This window comes from Vicugna pacos, chromosome 10, assembly GCF_048564905.1.
Source record: "Vicugna pacos chromosome 10, VicPac4, whole genome shotgun sequence".
In the NCBI taxonomy this organism is placed as follows: Eukaryota; Metazoa; Chordata; class Mammalia; order Artiodactyla; family Camelidae; genus Vicugna; species Vicugna pacos.
Window position 1 is genome coordinate 25,965,032 of NC_132996.1, and position 21,611 is coordinate 25,986,642.

The following is a 21,611-nucleotide window of genomic DNA, read 5'->3' on the forward strand; positions in this document are numbered from 1 at the left end:
TACTTTTTAACAATACAAATCAGTAATGACACCAACCTGAATGGAACTGGTTCTCAGGTGCTTAATTCTGAGCTCCTCCTGGACAAGGGCCAGAGTACGCAGTCAGCACTCAACAAATGTATCTGTAAAGCTGGGGGTGGAGTTGGCTGTTGAACTGATTCCCTCCTCCACTTATTATTCCCCCGGCTTCTGTGCCAGGCTGGAGAGAGGCTGGAGCCTCAGGATGGAGCCATGTGTCTCCTCAAATCCTCTGCTTCTCACATACCAGTCTGTGCCTGTGGTGGACATGATCTGCCTAACCCATGAAATCCCCCAGTGAGAAAGGAGGATCCTGGAGGTGGCACATTGGACCACAGGAATGCCACATCTGCCTGTGGAGGTGTCACAGCTGCCAGGATGATGTCAACAGAGCCAGAAGCATACTCCTTTCTCCTGAGCTGGAGTGTGTGTGGGAAACTGACTCCCTGACTCTCAGGACTATTCCATCAAGGGAGACAGGAGTTGCAACCAGAGCCCACATTTGGCTGCTGAGCCCAGCTTTCTAGAAGGAAGGGAGTAGGGTAGGGCTATCCCTAGTGACTCTTGTTCAGAGCTTCCCAGACTTGTCTTGACTAGAGGTACTCTTGGGCAAAAGCCAAAGAACAAGAAATACTGTCTGCATGTCCATCTCTCCATACATGTGTCACCGGAGGCTTCTAGGGCTTGCTGGAAAATCTCCAGGTGAAGGATTGGACATCTGAGCAGCAGGAGGCAGAGGGCAGAACTGGAGGCTCAGGCTGCTTGGTGGGCAGATGAGATGCCACAGTGACCTGGTCTGAAAAGAATCCACTCCCACTCCCACCAGGCGCCAGAGCTCAGGGACCTCCAACACTCCTCCCTCCTGGCTGCCTTCAGACCAAACTTTGGTCCCACTCCTTGGCCCACCCTCACCACTACCTGGACCAGAGATTTCTGTTCCCCAAATGGTGCCCTTGGCACAGGTTGCCAGGCTATGAGATGGTCAGAACTAGACGGGTCTTTAGAGGTCACCCAGTAGATTTCCCAACCGAGATGGGCCCAGGGTAGCTGAGTCCTACTCTGAAGTTCTGTTCAGCATGCCAGTGTCCTCCCTGTTTCACCTGGGCATTGTTCCCTATAAAGATGGGGGTGCCCTACAGGACAAGAGAGTAGTGGCTTTGTCTGCTCCACAGTGTATCTAAGCTGGGGCTGGGGGAGCTCAGAGGTGGAACTAGGTGAAGATTCGTAACAATAGAGGCAACAACCACAACTCCCCATCCAATGACACCTTATAGCTTATCTCTACCATCTCACTGCATTCTGACTGCAGCTTTTGGATGGGGTCAGGACAGAGAGTTTTCTCAAAGATGAGAAAGCTGAGGCTCAGAGAGGTTAAGAGTCATCATGTCCAAGGTCAGTGGGATTGTTGGGGTTTGAACCTGGGACCCTGGCTCAGTATCTCCTATGAGACCAATGGTCAGTCAGCTGTGTCTGCGTGCCCCTGGAGACAGCTGTGTGCTCTGAGGCTCACCTTCTGGCATTCGGTCAATGTCCACGTAAAGGCGCAGCATGAGGCTGCCCAGCCCATAGGCCATGCCTGGCCCCATCGTGGTCACTGCAAACAGGATCCCTGCAATAGGAAGCCTGGGTTAGGCCCCTCTGACCCAACTTCCCTCCACAGGTCACTGTCTGCCCAGTCTCCAGTGGGCAAGAGCAGACCTTCTCCCCTGGTCAGGCCCAAGTAGTTTTCCAGGGCTTCTCCAGACCTTATTGATCACATGGTGCAGAGGTCAGGGTCTCAGCTCAGCTCGACTTGGGCCTCTTGTCCTCCTATGTGAACCTGGCCCTCCCTCAGAGCCCAAGGTGGGGATGAGTCCTCACCAAGGTAGAGGGGCGAGTTGCTGTTGTGGGCAAAGTCATCGATGTAGGAGATGCCAAAGGGCTGAATGGGCACACTGCCCACGCCAAGCAGGGTCTGGGCCATGAACATTATCCCCACCACGGTCAGATGCTGGACCTCCGTGTAGCCTGAGCAGCTGCTGTTGGATGGGGCTGAGGTGGGGGTGTCGGTGGCAGGCAGGCACAGGGAAGCCTCCAAGTCCTGTGGCATGTCCACTGAGAGATGATAAAAAAAAATATTAGGACAATAGCTAAGACTTACATAGAGCTTAATGATGCAAGGTACTATTCTAAATGTCGTGTATATAAATCATCTTAGCCCCATAACAAACCCAGGGGAGGGAATGCTATCATTACTCCCATTTCACAGATAAGAAAACTGATGCTCAGGCAGCAACTAACAAGGGGTAGAGACAGGATTGGAACCCAAGCAGTCCAGCTTCCCGTCTATGCTCTTAAACCGCTTTATGCCACCTCTCTGAGCAGAGAGGTATGTGGAAGTGCCATGGCAACGGTGGCTCTTGGGTGGGGGTGGGGTGGGGTGGTCAAAGGAGGTATAGTTTGAACTGGGTGGAGAAGAACAAACAAGATTTTCCAGAAGAGAAGGCAGAGAGGAGTGTTCAGGAAGAGGCCACAGCACATGCAAAACCGGGGGCCTGAGAAGTTCAGTACATCTGGCTTACAGAGTGTGAGGGTCAAGGACAGGGCTAAATGTAGGGCCAGGCAGGGGGTGGATGCTGGTTCTGGATTGTGGAGGGCTCTAGTGGCCTTGGCCTTCATTTTGGGGAGGGCTCGGTGTCAGCTCGGGACACAGACGCAGAGTGCAGTAAAGGGAAATTTCTTAAATTAGTACCAGACATTTGTTTCCTTGTAGCTCACCAATATTTAGTGAGAAAACTTAAAGAGACCCTCATGCTATTTTTATCCCAAATGTGGGTGTAAAAGTGGCCTTGTCTCTGTGGCTAGCCTTGCCCTTCCTGGGAGCCAGGGCCCTGAGCCATGTCAACCTTGCCCAGAGAGCTACTCTCTAGGGCTGAAAAAAGCCATGTGAACCTAGGTCAAGGAGGAACTGGACCCTCACCAAGGCTGCCTGGGTTGAAGACAGTAAAACTTCAAAATGCCCTCAGCACCTCTGGGCCTCGGTTTCCTCATCTCTCTAATAAGCCTCCTAGAATGGAAGTTCTACAGAAATACAGAACTCAGAAACAGAATAATCTAGTAGTTGAGAGTAGGCTACCCAGGCAGGCTCCACTAGCCATGGGCTGTGAAGTCCTTCCCTCTCCAAGTCTCATTTCCCCCCTTTAAAATAGGATAATGATAACACCCCTCCAAGGGCTGTAAGCATTAAGAGTGGTGAGTGGTGCCTGTGCTCAGTGCTTACTAGATATCAGATATGAGGATTATCATAGGGGTCTGTCTTCTTTTTCCACCCCTGAGTCTCCATGCCGAGCAGAGGGCCTGGCACATAAATATTAATGATAAATACTTAATTAATATTGAGTGAGGAATGAGTGAATGTAATAGCCTTGAATGTCAGAGCTGGATGGGTGCTTGGAAGCCAATGAGTCTGGTCCACCCATTGAACAGATGTGGAGACTGAAGCTCAGACAGAAGGGTTTTGCTTGGGGTTTCATAGGGAGCAGAAGGGTGTTGCAGTGAGGATGAAGAAGACCATGTGTGACCCTGCAAAGGAAAATCTCTGCTGCAGTGAAAATTCTGGACAGGGAAATGTGAGGAAGCGTAATTTTTCGGTATCCCAATCAGGCCCCTTGACAGCTCTCCACTCAGGCCTAGATGACCACTCTGCTTCCTTCCCGGATTGTCCCACTTCCCAGCCATTGCCCATGTGGCTCTCTCCACCTGAAATGCCCGCCTTCTCCCACACTGCAGCTCCTCCCCGTCAACCAGCCTCGTGTCCTTCCCCTATCTGGGGCTCTACTGGCTCCCAGGGTGCTGGAATCTCTACCCTGCAGCAGAGCTGCCCATGCTCATGCTAACCCATGCTCCCCTTAGAGCTTCTCAGGGTTGGTCATATCTGGATGGGTGGATGGACGGGTAAATGGGTGGATAGGTGGATGGAAGGGGGGAGGCTGCTTGGGTCATTCTGCAAGAGACAGGCATCCATCTGTCCAACTGGCTCTCAACAAAACCCCACTGGGCGGAACAGAGGTTTCACTATTCTTGTCTAAAACTCTTACATTTAAAAAAATAAAATAAAATAGAATAAAACTCATTTTTTTTAATTTGTTCATTCACTCATTCATTCTTTCATCAACGTCTTGGCTTCTGAGGATTAAATGCATCAATACACATAGTGTTTAGAACAGTGGTGCATAGTAAGTGGTGTGTGATACTGTTATTACTCCAACAAACATTTCCTGAGGACCTACACATACCAGGCCCTAAAGTAGGCTGTGTTGTAAATTCCCCTACACCTCAAAAAAAAAAAGCACTGACATACAAATAAGACATCACCAAGAGAGGCCCAGAGGGCCTCATCTTTCTGCCCCAGGACTACAACCTATCCCACTGCCCAGGACTGCCAGAGGGATCTGCCCGGGCTGACACCGAGGGAGGCAGTGGGGTGGGGTGCAGAGGACTAGCAGGTGTTCTGGGAAGCTGGACCCATCCTGACTGATGGAGGCCTAGGAATGGACCCTGGTACACAATAATGTGGCAGCTCATGTCTACCTCCAGCCCAGCCCCTCCTGTTCTTACCGGAGCCGGTGTGGTCATAGCGGTATGGCTCTGAGATGAAGTGCGGGACAGTCATGAGCACGCCTGCCAGGGTCACAAGGATAGCCCCATAGCCGATCAGTCGGGGCCTATGTACCCGGCTGCCAAAATAGCTCACAAACACAATCAGGGCTGTGTTCCCCACCTGCAAAGGGATGAAGGGATCCATTAAAGTGTTGCAGAGGGCTGTCCTTGTCACTATCACCAATCTCAGTGTTCCCATCTGTATAATGGACTAGCTGGCTGAGTAAGAATCATTTGGGTCCCCCTTAAAAATACAGATTCTGGGTCCTTCTAGGAAAGGCCCCACTGCCCTATTAGGGGAGAGAAATAAGAGCAGAGTGACAAGGTAAGAAGTTTAATTTCATTCTAGAATGTGGCTTGGACCCCACGTTAGAACATGGGGTGATAGGGCATTCGGGGAAAGGGGTTTGAGCTTCTGGGATGTCATGAATGAGAAACAAATAAGGAAAGTCTAAAGCCAGAGGACTAAGGCTTAGACTTTCCAGCCTTAGAATCAAAATCCTTGGATGTGGGTGCTGGAGGGGATTTGAGAGCTTGCAGGGAAGAGGCAGGCTCTGCTGTCAGAATCTGGGGTGTGCACCCCACTTTGCTGCTACTGGCTGGTGACCGTAGGTGAGGTACTCACCCCCTTAGCCCCAGGCTCCTTGACAATGGAATGGGGCATTATAAGCAGAGGGTCAGTGAGAGGACTGACCCTGGAAAGGACAGTCTCTCCAATACATAGATGGGACACTGAGGTCTAGAGTTGGGAATGACTTGCCCAAGGCCCCAGAACTAGTGCTGATGTCTCCTTCCCACCTCTGAGATCTGGAGGTGGGGTGCTAAGGAACACAGGGGATGTGGTGTAGACTGCAGGGCTTGGGTGGGGAGAAATGTGACACATCACCCTAGGGGGAGAAAATTTCACAGAAATCTCCTGGAAGTGGCAGAGAAAGAGTGTTTTCTGGACAGTGGCCTTCTCCGAGGGTGAAAATGTCTGGTGGGGGAGGGGCTGGGCACAGCTGGACTCTGATCTCCAAATCCACACAAAGCAGCCTGTCCACTCCTTGCTGCTTGGCTGTCGGCCCAGAGGCAGAGGTCTATGGATCCTGGGGCAATTCCATGCTGTGGTATCATCCCCTCCCCCCACCACCTCAAGGTCTCAAAGCTCTGCCTTTGATCTAATTTAAACCTCTCCATTACTGCTGAGGTGACTTCCTATGATTCCTTCCCAGGCAATAGCTGGGCATCTGAAAACGTCAAGGAACCAGAGGGAGATTGGGTGGATACAGGGACCCTGGCTGTCTCTAAAATCCCTCATGTCTCCAAGGGTGGGATCAATAGAAGAGAACTGTGATGGGATTGCATGTGGCCCTTGGGGTAACAGTTTACATTGGGGTAGTGAGGGAGATGGTGGGGAGAATAGGGGTGTGAGTCTCCCTCAGTGTCCACCCCTGCAGCTGTGCCAGGACCAGTACCTCGTTGAAGGCAGCCAGCAGCCCCGAAGTCTGACTGGAGAGGCCAAAGCGCTTCTCCACCGTGGAGATGGAGCTCTTGAGGTAGCCGGAGATCATGAGCTGTGCCAGCTGCAGGAAGCTGTGGCACAGGATGAAGAACTATGGGCAGCGGGCAGAGGGGCAGGAGACACGTGGGAAGACAAACGGGGTTGGCAGGTAGAGAGGCAGAGACAGAGTTGGAGAAAGGGAGGGAAAGTGAGGCAGAAGACAGCAAAACAGAGAAACAGAGCCAGAGGAGACAGACACACAGGAGGAGAAAGAGTAAGGGAGAGTCCGGAGCAAGAGGAGAGAGAAAGAATTATTGGCGTAGTGCATGGTTTTCTATACAGGCTTAAAAACTAGAAAAGCTGTCCTGGGTACCCTGGGGGTCTGGGGGTGACCCAGGAGCCACATGACTGAGAGCAGGGTCTTTATGAGGCCGAGAATGATGGGAGACTCTCTGACCCTCAGAGCTCCTGCAGGCTGGACTGGACCCCCGTTCTATTCCACCACTCTGCCCTCTCCCCAGGAAGCTTCCCAGATCCCCACCCCTCCCCACCCCATCCAGTCCTCCCCTGGAACTCCCCTGGGAGACCACCTGCACACAGCAAACCCCCAAGCTGCCCAACTCCACCCCACCCAGCCTCACTCAAACACCCCGCCTGTCTTTAGCCCTCCTGAAAAACTGGCAGAATGCCTAAGAGAAGAAAAACTTATTTCAAAAAATTAAAAATAGGGTGTTTATGCCAGAGCTTAAAAAATAGAGTGGTTGTTCTTCTGCGTCTCAGTTTCTTCATCTGTGGGACAAGGATGGCATCCCTACCTCCCTGGGTTATTGTGAGAACTAAGTAAGACCAAGTGGGAATGGCTCCTGGCACCCTGTAGGTGCTGGTGGATGCTTGGACATTTAGAGCTGCCCTTGGTGGAGCCAGAGCTCCCAGTATTCAGAGAGGTTCAAGATCCCTGGGGTCCTTCTCTTTCCCACTAGAGAAACAGGAGGCAAGAAGACTTGTCCCCCATTGCCCACAGAGCAGCCCCTCTGGAAAGAGATAGCATGTGCCTGAAGCCAAGTGAAGTGCTTTTATAGATCATCCTTTTAATCCTCATAGCCATCCATTTACAGATGAGAAAACTGAGGCTCAGAGAAAGGCAGTAACTTGCTTGGCATTTCACAGCCAGTAGGTGGCAAAGCCTGCTCTGCTGGGCTCAGATGGTCCTGCTCCTGCCAGGCCTTGAGAGATACCTTGATGCTGTGGAACACACTTGGCCGCAAGTCCTGAGGATTTGGGCTAGATTTGCCTCCAGGTGTATCTTCTGTGTCCACCATGACCTTCATGTGTTTGTTGGGCATCTGGAGCTCCTTACCCACCGGCCCTGTGGACAGACAGCAAGGGGGTGAGAGTAGAGATGCAATCCCATAGAACAGCCCTGACACAGGCAGCCCAAGGTGTTTCAGGGGTTGGTGAGAACCTGAGTCAAAGCACTGTCAACTTTCCTGCATCCCAGGTGCTGGCAGGGCTCTTCTTAAGGGTGGGTGTGTGCTCCATGTGCTCTTGCCGGCCAGATCCCGCTGGGACCACCTATTTCACACCTTCATTCCATTCCCAGCATAAAGCTTCCTTCTAGGGAGAAGCTGCTGATGCTGCCACATAACCTTCAAGTGGAGGCCCCGGTGCAGAAATGCACAGCCTGAGCCCTCCCTAGGGCCTATAGCTGTGAGACATCTGATGCTCCTGGAGCCTGAGTCTGCGTCTGGGTCTGTTTGGCTCAGTTTATGTTCAGAGGCCTAGGACCAGGTGCAGGGTCAAGGCTTGGTCCAAAGTCAGGGCATAAAGGCTTTACCTGGGGATAGTTTGGAACAGATACTAGCACCTCCACAGGACACCACCTTGTGTAACCACAGAGCTAACCAGCCCAACGCCCAAATCATACATGAACCAAGTTGCTGGTCTGTGCAGAAAGGGCCCTCAGAGATCATCCCATTTAACCCTCTGCCCACCTACACCAGACAAACTGAGGCCCTAAGTGTGACGACAACTCAGGAGGCAGAGCTGGGTTAGAATCTGGATCCTTGGCCCCATTATGCATGTCTGGTTTTCCTCCCATGGCAACCATGTTAATCATGTCAGTCTCCCACTCACTGCAATGAGAGGAAAGCTGAGCCCCTTCAGAGGCATCTCCAGGGTCTCAACGTTTAATCTCAGCAAGGAGCCTGGAAGTCTGGCCTTGGGAAACTCCACTCCTCCATTTAGATGAAAAATACCTGCACTTCCTAGCAGCCCAAGAAAGGCCTCATGGACCTTCCTCCCCTCCTGGGGCCCCACGTCCTGCGGAAGCCTCTCCATTGTCTCAGATGCCTCTCAACCTGACAGGAGTTTCCCTTCATTCAACAAGTTCCTTCTGGAGCCTGAAAACTGCCCTGAGGACACCTCTGACCCAAGGAAGGGGTATGGGGACTCTCCAGACCTGGGAGACAAACACTGGGAAGGGGCTTCAGAGGCCTGCATCCACCACCAGTGAGGGTTTTGTGTTCCTTACCCAAGGTGCCTAGGAGCCTGATTCACATACCATAAAATCTACCCTTTCAGAGTATACAATTCAGTAGTTTGAGTATATTCAAAAAGTTATATAGATCACCACTATCTAATTCCAGAACATTTTCATCACCCCAGTAAGAAATCCCATAACTATTAGCAGTCTCTCCCATTCCTCCCTCCCCCCCACCACTCCTGACAACCACTAATCTATTTTCTGGCTCTCTGGATTTGCCTATTCTGAATATTTCATACACATTCATATAAATTATATCATACAGTATATGGTGTTTTGTGACTGACTTCTTTCTCTTTAACATAACATTTCAAGGTTCATCCATGTAGCGTGGATCAGTACTTCATTCCCTTTTATGGCTGAATAATATTCCAGTGTATATCAATCACATTTTGTCTATCCATTTATCTGTTGATGGACATTTGGGTTATTTTAAGTATGGTGAACATTCATACATAAATTTCTGTGTAGACATAGGTTCTCAATTCTCTTTGGTATGTAGCCAGAAGTCAAATTTCTGGGTCATATAGTAACCCTATGTTTAACTTTTTGAGGAACTGTCAAACTATCTTCCAATGCCATTTTACACTCCTGCTAGTAATGGATGATAGTTCCAGTTTCTCCACATTCTTGCTAATACTTATTATTGTCTGTCTTTTTGATTATAAACATCCTCATGGGTGTGAAATTATATCTTATGTGGTTTTGATTTGCATTTCCCTAATGACTATTGATGGTGAGAATCTTTTCTTTGCTTATTGGCCGTATCTTCTTTGGGAAAATGTCTCGAGGAATTTGGCTGAAGAAATGGAAGTGTGTGTGGCTGGGGAGGAGTCCCTTTTGTGGGGCATGAACACTCAAGAGGAAACAAGGAGATATTGAAATAAAAGTGACACCTGACAGGGAGGTGATAAGGAAGGGGCTTGCCTAGGAAAGGGAAGTGGGGGTGAGGCTCTGTGGAGGTCACTTTGAAGAAGAGGGGGTGGAGGGTTCTAAGCGAACTTGCCCAGAGGAAACTGAACCATTTTGAAACCCCAGTTTCTCTCACCACTAGAGACCAGTCACTTACTATAGTGCAGAAGCTGTGCTACATGCTTTTCATGTATGTAAAGGCTTACACGCACATTCTGCTTGCTGGTGAAGCCTCTCCACAACTGTGCCTTTGGTGCTTTCCTGATCTCTATACTGTTGCCAAGGAACAGAGGCTCGAAGGTCACCCGCTCCACTGGCTCACACTGGTGCAGGGACTCAAGCCCAGGTGTTGACCTCAACATCACTCTGCGCTCCTTGTGCAGATTTGATGTGGGGAAGAAGCACAACTCTCTTCTCTGTCTCAGCCCAACCAAACCTAGCCAGGCCACCTGGAAGGCAGCAGTGCCCCCACCAGGGGCCAGGCCAACCAGATGATGAGGCTGGAGCTGAGGCTGAGAGGAAAGAAATCACCGACCTGGATCCCCTGCTCTGAAAGAAACCAGGGGGATGGGTGAGCCAGGGGAAAAGGTCAATGGACCAGCTCAGAACCTCCTACCTTCCTGTGGACCAGCCTATAGAGTGAGCCTCTGGGTGGAGGAGGGAAGCCCTGTGCCCGTCCTCCTGGGTTCTGAGAGCAGCCACCAGTGTGTTGGGTGGCCAGTTGCTCACTGAAAAGGGCTGGTCAGACTGGTTGTCAGTCCCCTTTGAGCCCTTCCTTGGGCTAGAGGCCTCTACAGAGGGGCTGGCAATAGGCAGACTGACTCCCTGACAAGGGATAGAACTCCCCCTAGAAGGAGGGTCCTGAGTCCAAGGTTGTGTGTCCACTTCATGTGTCATCTCTGAGGCCCTTCCTGTCCTGTAAAGGCTTTTTTAAGGGCTAGCCCTGACAGGAGAGAGGGCAGCTGTGGGAGTAAACCTGGGCTAGGCCAGGGTGACATGTAGGAATGAGGGGAGAGGCTGGAAGCCAGGCCTCAGGAAAAAATTCCAGCCCCTTTCTCTCCCAGGTGGACACCCAGGTTTTGGGGTTCCACGTAAGCCAGATGGTTCCAAGGGCTGGCAGCCAACAGCCCCAGAGCTGGCAGGCAGGTGGTCTGTGTGCCTGTTGGTGGGTCACGTGGCTGGTCATGCACAAAGGCACACTCATGTCCATCAACTGGTAAGTCACTGGTCCACTAGTTCACTGTCCTTTAAGGGGGCTGTCTGTTTGGGCTATCAGTTGGCCACCTGTCCTGCAGCTGCTCAGTAAGCCAGTCAGAAAGTCGCCCTGAGAGTGTGTGCTCAGTGGTAGAGTGTGTGCTTAGCATACATGAGGTCCTGGGTTCAATCCCCAGTGCCTCTACTAAAAATAAATAAATAAATAAATAAACCTAATTATACCCCCTCAAATAAGTAAATCACAAATAAAAAATAAATTAAAAAAAGAAAAGTAACCTGAAAGTCTGTCAGCCAGGGACTTTAGTTCAGACTCCAGAGGTCTGCAAGGCAAGTCTCCCTCTAGCTAACCCCTCCATGGCCAGGAATCTGAGTGCAGAGGGTAAGGGGCAAGATTCAGAGAGCAGCCTGACAGAGAGGGCTGCTTTTCTTTGCCTGTTCTTTCCTGTCAAGGCTCAGAGGCCTGCCTCCTCCAGCCACCTCCCAGCTATAAACAGCAAATATGGGCAGATATGGGGCTGGGTGTAGGTTTAAGAGCCCTCAGACCTGGGTCTGAACCCCAGCCTGCTCACTGGTCCCTGTATGAGCCTGGATGTGCCCCTTTATCTTTCTGAGCCTGTTTCCTCTGTAAAGTGCAGATATAGCATTTACCTCAAAGTAAGCCATCTCAAGCACCTGGTTCAGGCCTGGCACACAGTAGGCCCCCTGAGGGCCACTGCCATCCCCTTTCCGGATAATCTTCAAGCACCTCTGAGGTCACGAGGTCCAAATGAATCCATTTCCTTCCATGCACACCTGGCTCCTCCACGTTAAACACCTCCCTCTGACAACATCATCATTCTGTCTCTGGATTATTTCTCCCTCTCTCATCTAAGCCCCAGTCATCTATAGATCTGAGGACCTGGACCCCTTCCCCTGTACCCTCACTAGCTGTTAGAGGTAAGTGCCCAGGTTTGAATCCCTCGGCTGCAATCCATCTGTGTGGCCTTAGATCAGCAGCCCTCTGGCTTTCTCATCCTTATTGCAGGGATGGTAATCTGTACATCCCACTGCACAAAGCACTCACTGAGAACCAGAACCTTTCACCCACATTCAGCCTGGACACTAAAAACCCCAAACCACACCTTACCAAACACTTGAAACTTGGCTTTGCTACTCCACTGTCTTCATTTTCCTTCTTACTCTTCTTAGACAGACTAGCCCCAGCAAATCCCTTGATTGTTCATTTCAGGAAATTCTGGAAAGACTGAGCAACTTTTCAAGGGAAACCGGCAACAGAGTGTGCACCTCAGATTCTTCTAATCTCTCCCCTTCAAATCCTCATCTTGCTGTTTCTACCACCAAACGCTGGATTGTTTTATCATGATTTTTACCCAATCCTGGTCAAGCCTCCCTCACTCACCTCCCTTCCTGCACTGACGAACTGACCTTAAAACAAACTTTCAAATGCTCAACAAATATTGACCTTTCCTCCCAACTCTGACACATAACCAAAGCTTTGAGAAGTGGTGTTGTCCCTTGTCGCCGTAAATAATAGACTTTGTCTTATCAACAAGTTGTCTCAGTGATGTGTGGGGAGCCCGCACTGACACGATGCATAGTAGGTGTACAGTGAACGTTGTTTTCTTCCCTATCAGGTAGTCCCTCTTTCTGTCAGTTGTCTGTCCTGCTACAAACACCCTGCCTGCCTCCACACTTGCTTTGGGACAGCAGGGAACATTGCTGCATCTAGAACCTGAGAACTAGAAGAAGTTCAACCATGGAGAGCTGGGGAGGCAGTCAGAAAGCTGGCCCAATGGAGAAGTTTGTCCTGGGGCTACCACAGATGGATAGACAGACAGACAGAGCAACATTGTGTGCTGGACTGAGCTGGGCACACTCATCCATCCTCCTAGCAAACTGTTGAGGTAACTGCTGGACTCCATGACACAGATGATGAAACTGAAGCACAGAGAGGGGAAGGGACTTATCCAGGTGCTGGGGCTGGTAAGTGGCAAAGCTTGGACCAGAACTCAGATCTGCCTGACTCCTGGGCCCCCAACAGTAACTACAAGATGGTGGCTGCCAAAAATGGCCTCAGAACAAGTGGAAAATAATCTCCATGTAAGCTATTTCTTTTTCTGGCCTGGCTTCCCTCCAGTGAATTGTCAAAGGTGGTTGTATGTGGACAGTCAGCCATTCTACCAGCTGATTTTGTAGCTGGTAAGTCAGTCAGTTTGAGGTTCTCAAGAGAACACTGTCAGAGCAAGGCTGGATGGAGAAACGTGGTGAGAAGGACAAATGGCCCCCAGTGAGAGGGACTCGAGTAAGGTACAAGCTCAGGACTCATAACCAAGGCCCAGATATGAACTTTTAGGAGAGATGTGTTAAGAAATCCCCAGAGAGCCTGGGCAAGTTCTCACATCCTGAGGTTGGAGGAGAAGGGCTTGACCAAGGAAGAACAAGAAAATTGCACATTCTCTCCAGAACCCTCAGCAGAGAGAGCAAGATCTGGGATCATTTAGACCCAATGTGGCCTTGGCAGCAATTAGACCTCTCTGAGCCTCTGCAAAATAGGAATAATGAGCCTCTCCTCTCAAGCCTGCACAAGGGTCACTTGGGATAACATCCTCTGTCAAGTTTGTCCCAGACTCACCAGGGAGTCTAGTTCCAGGCCTGGTCACCAGCCCTCCTGTGGGAGACTCAGCCCTAGCATTACTCTCTCATCTCCTCTTGATCTCTGAAGAGGCACAGACCCTTCTGGAAGCTTCCCTTTGCTGTCTCCTTGTTCTTGCTCCCCATCCCGTCCCCACCAGCTGCATTCTAAGAACTTTTTGGTTCTTTTCTAATAATTCCCCTGTGCGAGAGAAGGAAAGGCCTCTCCCTTACATCTGCTACTCACACATGCTTTGCCAAGGCCATCCTGGCATCCTGGCATTCGAGCAGAGAGAGAATACAGGCAGAGATTACAACTGTGAGGCCCTGGCCAAAGGCCCCATGTGCAGCTGTGTGAGCTGTGTGCCATGAGGTGAATGGTGCCCTTTGGAGTTGTTCAGGGCATGGCAGTCCTGCCTGGGGGCACATCTGGCTCCTAGACATTTTGAGGGCTTGCACAATGCTGGCTAGCTAAGTGTTTTTAAGTTAGTTGCCAACATTCAAAAATCAGGAAATTTCACACAAAACTCCTGATTTTTGTTTTTTTCTTGAAGGATTACCAGATCTGGCAACACTGGGCCCACATTCCCATATGGAAACATTCAGCTGGTCCAAGATGCTGCACCTGCATGTGGCAGTTTGCCCTGTTGGAGCCTCTTTGGGCCCACCTGGCTGGCTCCAGAACACTTCTCACCTGCCTGTGGGCTTTCCCATCTATGACCCACAGCAACCCTGGGCCTGAGGAATCTGCTGGACAGGAAGACAGGGCTGGATTAACCCTCTGATGGGTGAGGCAACTAGGCCAGAAAGGGTCCATGATGACTCGCCCAGGGTCACCATGGCGGGGACAGAGCTGATTTCTGCTGGTTCTAGGAGTTAGACTGAAGATTGTTTCCATACATATTAACAGCTCTAGGAGGCAGTGGCTGGGGGCCCGGAAGCAAGCAGCCTAGGTCTCCACTTTCAGGGAGCTTCTAAGGGGTGTGTGTGTGGGGGTGTATCTAACACTGAATCACAATGACATATGTTCACTGTGTGACGTGAGTTCCAAGACTATAGAAACATAGCAGAGAGGCCCCAGTCTACATTGGAATGTTCTGGAAGGCTTTCTGGAGGAAGAAACATCAGAGTAAAGTGTAGAAGTATGAAAGTGCAAAGACTGCTCAGGGAACAAATAGTCTGGCAAGACTAAAGCACTGGAGTCAAGATGGGGAGATGAGGCTGCTGTGGTTGGAGGAGCCAGGCTATGACCACCTTTGAACGCCAAGCTGGAGGGTTGGGCTTTTTCCTGAGCCCAGTGATGAGATCTGACTTGGCGTCCTAGGAAGACCTCTGTGCCTGTGTGGGGAGAGTGGAGAAGTTAGGGGCCAGGGAGAAGGCAGGAGTGGGGTCCAGAGGAGCGAGTGATAATGGGACCTGGGCCAGGTAGTGGCAGTGGCGATGTAATGAGCTGATGCACCACTTGGGGAGGTGGGATGGACAGGACTTGGTGGAAAATCAGGTGGGTGGGGAGCACAGGAGGCCAAGGCGTCCTGGTGGGTAGGGAGTGGGGAGAGGTGCAGCTTTTGCTCTGAGTGACCACCGTTGAGGGCAGGATTATACGGTGATGATGAGCTCAGTCTTGGATGTGGTGAGTTTGGGCTGGCAGGGGGTTTCCCAGAAGGAGACACCTAGGAGGCCACGGACTCCAGGAGAGCCCAGGAGAGGATATGAGCTGAAGCCAGACCTCTGGCTTTCAGTCTGGAAAGCATGTGTGGTGAGAAGGGCAAACTTCCTTTTGAGAGTGAGACACCATTACCATATGCCCTTACTGAGGAGAACAGAACAAAAGGAGGAACCCATCCTAGAACTATGTTCAGGTACCAAGGTTGAGGGGGCAGTTCAGTGTCACAAAGGAGCCAAGATGTTTCTGGAAAACCTACTAACCTCCAGTACTCACACACCTGCAGCCCGAAACTAGGAAGGGAAATATTCCCAGCAGCAGACCTTGGGCAATCCATCTGTCACAATGATGGCAGATACTTCTCTCCGGAGGTGTTGGGGTGGGAGGCAGCCAGCGTCATGGCCCACCCCTGCCTCCAGCCCTTCCTACCTCCTAGATTGCCCTGGGCTCCCTCAGCCTGCTGGCTCCCCTGCCTAGCTCCTGCAGCCCACGCCAGCTGTCTCCCCCTCCATAAACCTCCCCTGCCCCTCCTGGTCCAGTTCCCTCAGCCCTTTCTCTGGGATGCGAGGCTGGTCACGCTCCTGAATTATGTATGTCCCCATCTTATCTGCCTGATTAGCCAGTGGACTTCCCCGGGCAGAGGCTGTTCTCTCCTGGGTCCTGATGGACCCCCCCCATCAGTTCTCTGTTGAAACCCTCTGGGCCAGAAGACTTTGAATTCAAATATTTGTTTTGGCACATTGTGGTTGTGACCTTGGGCAGTTTATTTAACCTCTCTAAGCCTCAGCTTCCTTCTCTGAGACTCTCATAGTCTCATATAGCATTTTTGGTAGGAGTAAAGGAAAATGCGCTGCCAGGTACACCACGGTCCTCAACAACGGTGAGCCCCTTCCTCCCTCCTCACCCCATCTGCAGCACATGGGTACAGGCACCTCAGCCTCCAAGAGGTCAAGGCCACCCTAATGAACATTATTCCCCAGCCCCAGTAGATGCTTGCCATTCCCCAAATCCATCTGTCCTTTTCCACCTCTTAGCCTTTGCACACACTGTACCCTCAGCCTGGCGTGTCCGATCTTCCCAGAAAACTACTTCTCATCTTTCAAGTCCTGGCCCAGCTTAAGAACATGATTGTTGAATTCTGTTAAACTGAATGAGGGAGAAGAGAAAGTCAGAGTGTGGGGGTCTAGAGAAGCAGAGGCTACAGCATGGTCCTGGGGTTGGATGGGGGCCATGTGAGGGCCCTGGGGGCTCCAGTTCCCAGTGTGGCCCTGTAGGGCTTCTGGAAGGGGAAGAGTCAAAGGCAGGAATGTGGGGAGGTCTTGGGCTTTGGGCTTGGCTATCATCTTTGGGAAATTCCTCCCAGCAGAACCCTTGGGTGGTCTGTTGAGAGGACAGTAACATGCTTGAGGTCCAGTTGTTGCAGGCCTCCAGCTGTTGCTCTCTGGTGGTTTCCAAGCTGGGTCAAGGACCCTGCACTGGGGCTTTCTATTCCCGATTCTGGCACTGACTACCCCATCTAGACCCAAGATGACTCTAAAAATAGTGGTGAAGGGTGAGCCCTGAGCCCACAGGGAATTCAAGCCAGCCTCCTCGGGCCCAAAACACAGCCTGAGGTTCAGAGATAATATGACTATTGGCCCCCACCACGCTGCCTCCCCCAACCACTAGCCCCAGTTTATTTCTTTCTGTGCTTACATTTACTCCCCAAGGGCCCCACTGTATCCCACCTCACTCCTTATCCTGAGTCTCCAGTCTTCAATAAGAGTAGGATTTCAAAGCAGGTTGGAGGGAGGGAAGGAATGTCATGAGGCAGGGAGGAAGGAGGGCAGCTTCTGTACTGATACTTCCTCAATACCCTGACTCTGCCCAGCTTCTGCCAAGATCTGGGGCCTCAGGAATGGATCAGATTGGACCCCATCCCCAGGGAGCTCCCAGTCTGGTAAGGCAGGCATTGTTCTCCATCACTTCAAGCATTAGTGCTTAGGGCTCTGGGCTGCAGCCCAGGATAGGTAACAGAAACCAAATTTACCTCCTCTCCACATCCAGGGTAGCAAGCCTGTCCCTACAGAGAAACTGCTGCTCCATTGCTCCCTCCAGAGACAGAAAACTGAGCTTCTCAGCACAGGTAGGGTCCAAGTGACCACCTCAGCAGACTCCCACCATCTACTGCCCAGATGGAGAAAGTGAGTCCTGGAAAGGGACTGAAGCAGACTGGGCACTGGATATCTGGCACCCAGTTGTGGCGTCTAGGCAAGCTTGCCATCTGGTTCCCAGCAGCCTGAGATCTGGCTCAGCGGGTAAGGCCCAGCCTGGGAGGAAATAGCTCTCATCTCCTGCCCACTCGCTAGTCATTAGCTCCCAGAGAAAAACTTACTTTGTCTGAAATCAGTGGAGAAGTACCCAAAGTGGGTGGAGGCTCACCAGCATGGGGTGTTTGAGAGGGAAGAGGAAGCCCCAAGGTTAATGGCACAGACAGGAAAGGGCTTTGGCATCAGACAGACCTGGGTTCTTGCCTCCACTCTGTTGCTTGATTGCTGTGTGACCTTGGACGAGTCACTTGCCCTCTCTGAGCATCTGTTTCCTCATGTATTAAAGAGTGAGGGCATGTCACTGCATTCTCATAAAACTAGTGATGCAGCGCTGCAATTTAAGCCTAGGGCTGCTGGTTCTTTCCCTTGCCCCACCTCCCTGCCCTGGGTTGGCCCACATTTGAACCTAGGACTGGAGTGAGCAGTAGATACACAAGGAACAAGGAAGGATGAACAAAGAGAAGGTCAACAGCCTATGAGAGCGGTTATTTCCAGCTGGGAGAATCAGTCTGAAAGGCTCCCTAGAAGAGTTGGTGTTTGAAAGAGTTAGAAAACAGGACAAATGTCATCAGAATGGGATGTGGGTAGGTGCCTTCTTGGTGAAGATAAAGCTGAGCAAAGGTGCAGAGGTAGGGAAGGGGCTACTGGGAATCTCAAAATGGGAATGGCCTGGGGAGATCATTTTCTCAAGCCCCACCCTCACAGACAGGGAAGCTCTGCTTGTTGCTTAAAGGCATGTGGTGAGTTGGTGGTGGGGCATGGCTGAAGGCTAGATCTGACTCTGACTCCTCTCTCTTTCTGATGTGGGTCCCTGGCTAGGACAGCTGACCCCTCTCCCTCAGGCACTGGTCTTTTTCCAGGCTCTAGGCTCTATATCCTGCCTCATCTTACCCCAACATCCCTCAGACCAGAAAGAGAGCATGGGGTGTGGTGGGAAAGCCTGGCCACAGCTCAGACTGGGGCTCAGGAAGGGAGGTCACAGGTGGCTTCTGGTGGCTCATTGAGCAGATGCTGGGGTCAGCCTCCTGCTGTATGTGTGGGAGGTGGAGGAGCAGCTAGAGGATATTTCAGAGCTGAGCCATGCAGGGATGAGAATCACAGCTGGGGGACAGGCACAGTATAGCCAGAGTCATTAGTTTCTTCCCATACCTGTAGGATCACCAACCCTCCAATCCCATAGCACACTAAGGCTGATTGGGAGTTTGGTTTATCAGTTGCCCATCTTCAAACCAACCCACCCATATCTTACCTCATTGTCATCTCTCCTGTGAGGCCCCCAGAGGAAGCATCCATCCCACCCTTCCTTCCATACCGTGGGCCTCAAGCCATGACTGCAGCACAGCCACGTCTGCCTGCTCAGCCCAGGAAACCCACACGCTGCGCTCCAGGCGCGAGTCTGGCCTTGCCTGAGTGGGAGTGAGGCAAACAGATAGCTGGAGGGAGGCCAGAGGTGATCCCCACAGGGCTTCCTGCTTGAGGGCCACTCTATCTGAAGACCCTTTGTTTTCTCCACCTCCCTCCTCCTGCCCAAGAAATGCTCAGCTGGGCGCTCTGTTCCCAGAATGGCCGCCATCCCCACGTGGTTCTTGGGTCACACTCCAGCTTGGCTTCTCAAGGCTTCAAGACAACTCCACTCCCGCCTCCTCCCACCCCACCACCAACAAGCACATGTAGGTCTCTGCAGGTATCTCTCTGAATCCACTTCTTTTCTGTGTTGATCTTTCTGATTTTCTGTCTGCAGGCCTGTCTCTCCCCTGTATCTGTCTCTGTCTGATTCTCTCTCTCTCTCTCTCTTTCTCTCTCTCTCTCTTTCTCTCTCTGTGTGTGTATTTGTGTGTGTGTGTGTGTGTGTCTCCACTTCTCTGTTTCTTTGGGCCTCCTCTGCAGCCCTCTCCCAGGCTGGTAGCCCCTGCCCCTGCACACTCCAGCTGACACCTGTTGATCTTTGTCTCCCGCTGTCTCTCTCTGGCCTTCTGTCTCAGCCTTTGTCTGACTCTGTGTCTCTGGACTTGCTCTGTTTCTGATTTCACTCCTCCGTATCTCTGTTTTTGTCTTCTTTTCTGTCTCTATCTTTGCCTGTTTCAGAGGGTGAACAGGGCTCTGTGAGCAGTCGGGGGGCCCCTTTCCGTCACCCTTTCAGTTTCTCTGTTTCACCAGGGAGGTTAGGCTGGGTTCTCTGCCTCCAGCTGAGTAAACAGTGTCCCTTCCTGACCCTCTGCTTATTCACTCATTCATTCCACACACCCTCACTAGGTCCGGCCATATGCCTGGCTCTGTGTAGAAAACTGCAAGCCATTTCCCCCATTCCCCGCCCATTCCAGCACACACATGTTAGCTCTGCAGCTTCACCTTTTGCACTGGCAATGTGGCCCCCAGTCTCCCTCCCAATGTCCCTTCCTGACTTTATGGTGACTTACCTATCCTGGGTCCCATGACTTCCGGGATGCAGTGAGTTTCAGCCCCTATTTCAATCTCAGGACTAGAGTTGAGCAGGGGAGAAGGAGTGAGAACTTATTGGGGGCTCTTGGAGACAGCAGCTGGTTTCCACAGCAGGGATGCTCCAATGTGGGGACTCCACGCACTGAGTCGATCAATGCTTCTTGGGCCACACTGGACAGTAGCCACCTCTTCCAGGTATGAGCTAGGAAGTCCTGCTCAATCTTGATCCCACTCTCCAAGTGCCTAGCTCCCTTAGTCACTTGTTTCTTCTCTCTCTGAATTCCTCTGATGTCTGGCTGGGGCAGCCCAGGGCCAGACTTGTGGAGGAGGCTGGGTTTGTTTAGATCCAGCCCCACTGATGGGAGGAGGCTGCTGACTAGCCTCCCCTCAGCCTGCTCCTTCCCAGCCTCTTTGTTTGGCATTTCCCTTGGATATTTTCTCTTCCCAGCAGTGAAGAGGTGGGGGGTCGGGCAGAGGGAATGTTGACATGCCAGCCCCTCCCAGCCCTGGAGTCATTCATTCCTGATTTTCCAGTCTGTTTTCTGCACCCTCATTCTTGCTTTGAGCCTCCTCCCCCACCAAACTCTTGTCCCAGTCACAGGTTATTTTTCACCCTCCATGAGCCCCATACAAAGCCCTTTTCCCCAGTGATCTCCTTCACTGAGCCTCTGTCCCCTTCAAGCTCTCATCCCCTCTCACTGAATGCCCATCTCCTCTCTGAATTCAATGCATCCAGAGCAAGGAGGGACCCTACCTACTAGGACTCAACAGCCACAGGCCACATCCATCTGTTGGGGGATAGGGACTCATGGTAACACCTCCATAAAAAAAGGCCATCTCAGTGGAGGAGCATGGACAGCAGAAAGGCAAATATGAGTGTCTCAGAGTTTTCTGGACTAAAGACCGAGGATGGAGGTCTTGGAGCCAGACGGACCTACCTGAGTCCCATTTCAGCCTTGTCATTTGCTGATCAAGTGGCCTTAGGCAAGTCCCTGAACCTCTTAGTGCCTCAGCTGCCTCATCTATAAAGAAGGGAGAATAGTTCTCACTTGAAGGGATGCTGTCCAAGTTCAGTGTGTGAGAAAGAAGCCAAGCTTGAGGTCTAGAGACCAGAGAAGGCAGTGGCAGAGGCAGGACTCAGAACAAGGCAGTGAAAAGGAAAGTGAGCTGGTTTACCTCTTTAGGCTTGCTCAGCACTTTCACAGGAGGCCTTGTTGTGTCCTTGCAGTGACCTTGTGAGCCTGTTACTATTCCCCCATTTTACAGAGGAGGCACTGAGTCTCAGTAACTGCCCAGAGGCCACTAAGCTAGTAGGTGGTGGGGTCATGCCATGAACCTCTGATGCCAGAACCAGATCTTTTCCTCTACCCAGGCTGCATTTTCTGAGGAAGAATTCTGGGTTTCCCCAAATCCAAGATACAGAAGTGAACCTGACACAGTTCCAAGAATAGAGTCCTTGCATGAAAGAAGGATGTGGGATTGGAGTCCTGCTTTTGGGGGTGCAGTGATAGACATACGTCAGCCCTCGTGGCTTTCTGGGATGCTAGAAGGAAGTGGGGAGTATCTGAAATCATCACAGATTGGCCTGGCACATAGTAGGTAGGCCCTCAGTGGATACTCATAGTGTGAACGAATCTCTGAGAAACCAGAAATGAAGATGTAGGACTGTTGCCTGGAGAAAAGTCAAGAGGTGGCTGGGTCCCTGGTCCTGCTTGGGAAAGCCAAATTGGCTCTCTCTCTCTAAATCCTTCAAACCGAAGT

At 51.4% G+C, this 21,611-nt stretch overlaps 1 protein-coding gene across 3 annotated transcripts in view; it reads right to left on the reverse strand.

The window, feature by feature from the left end:
* The window catches only part of SLCO2B1 (solute carrier organic anion transporter family member 2B1), a 50,613-nt gene extending 30,349 nt beyond the window's left edge, over positions 1–20,264 (reverse strand). For 2 of the 3 annotated variants that reach the window (XM_072969191.1, XM_015238441.3), the window contains exons 1-6: positions 19,829–20,264; positions 7,375–7,505; positions 6,114–6,251; positions 4,615–4,777; positions 1,879–2,112; positions 1,529–1,627 (exon numbers count right to left, since the gene is read on the reverse strand). In XM_072969191.1, the coding sequence (XP_072825292.1) occupies positions 1,529–1,627; positions 1,879–2,112; positions 4,615–4,777; positions 6,114–6,251; positions 7,375–7,505; positions 19,829–19,844 (781 nt within the window). In that variant the 5' untranslated portion in view covers positions 19,845–20,264. Of the gene's footprint in view, positions 1–1,528; positions 1,628–1,878; positions 2,113–4,614; positions 4,778–6,113; positions 6,252–7,374; positions 7,506–18,660; positions 18,778–19,828 lie in introns of those variants that run through there. The other variant, XM_072969192.1, reaches the window with a different exon arrangement.
* Positions 20,265–21,611: the final 1,347 nt, after the last annotated feature.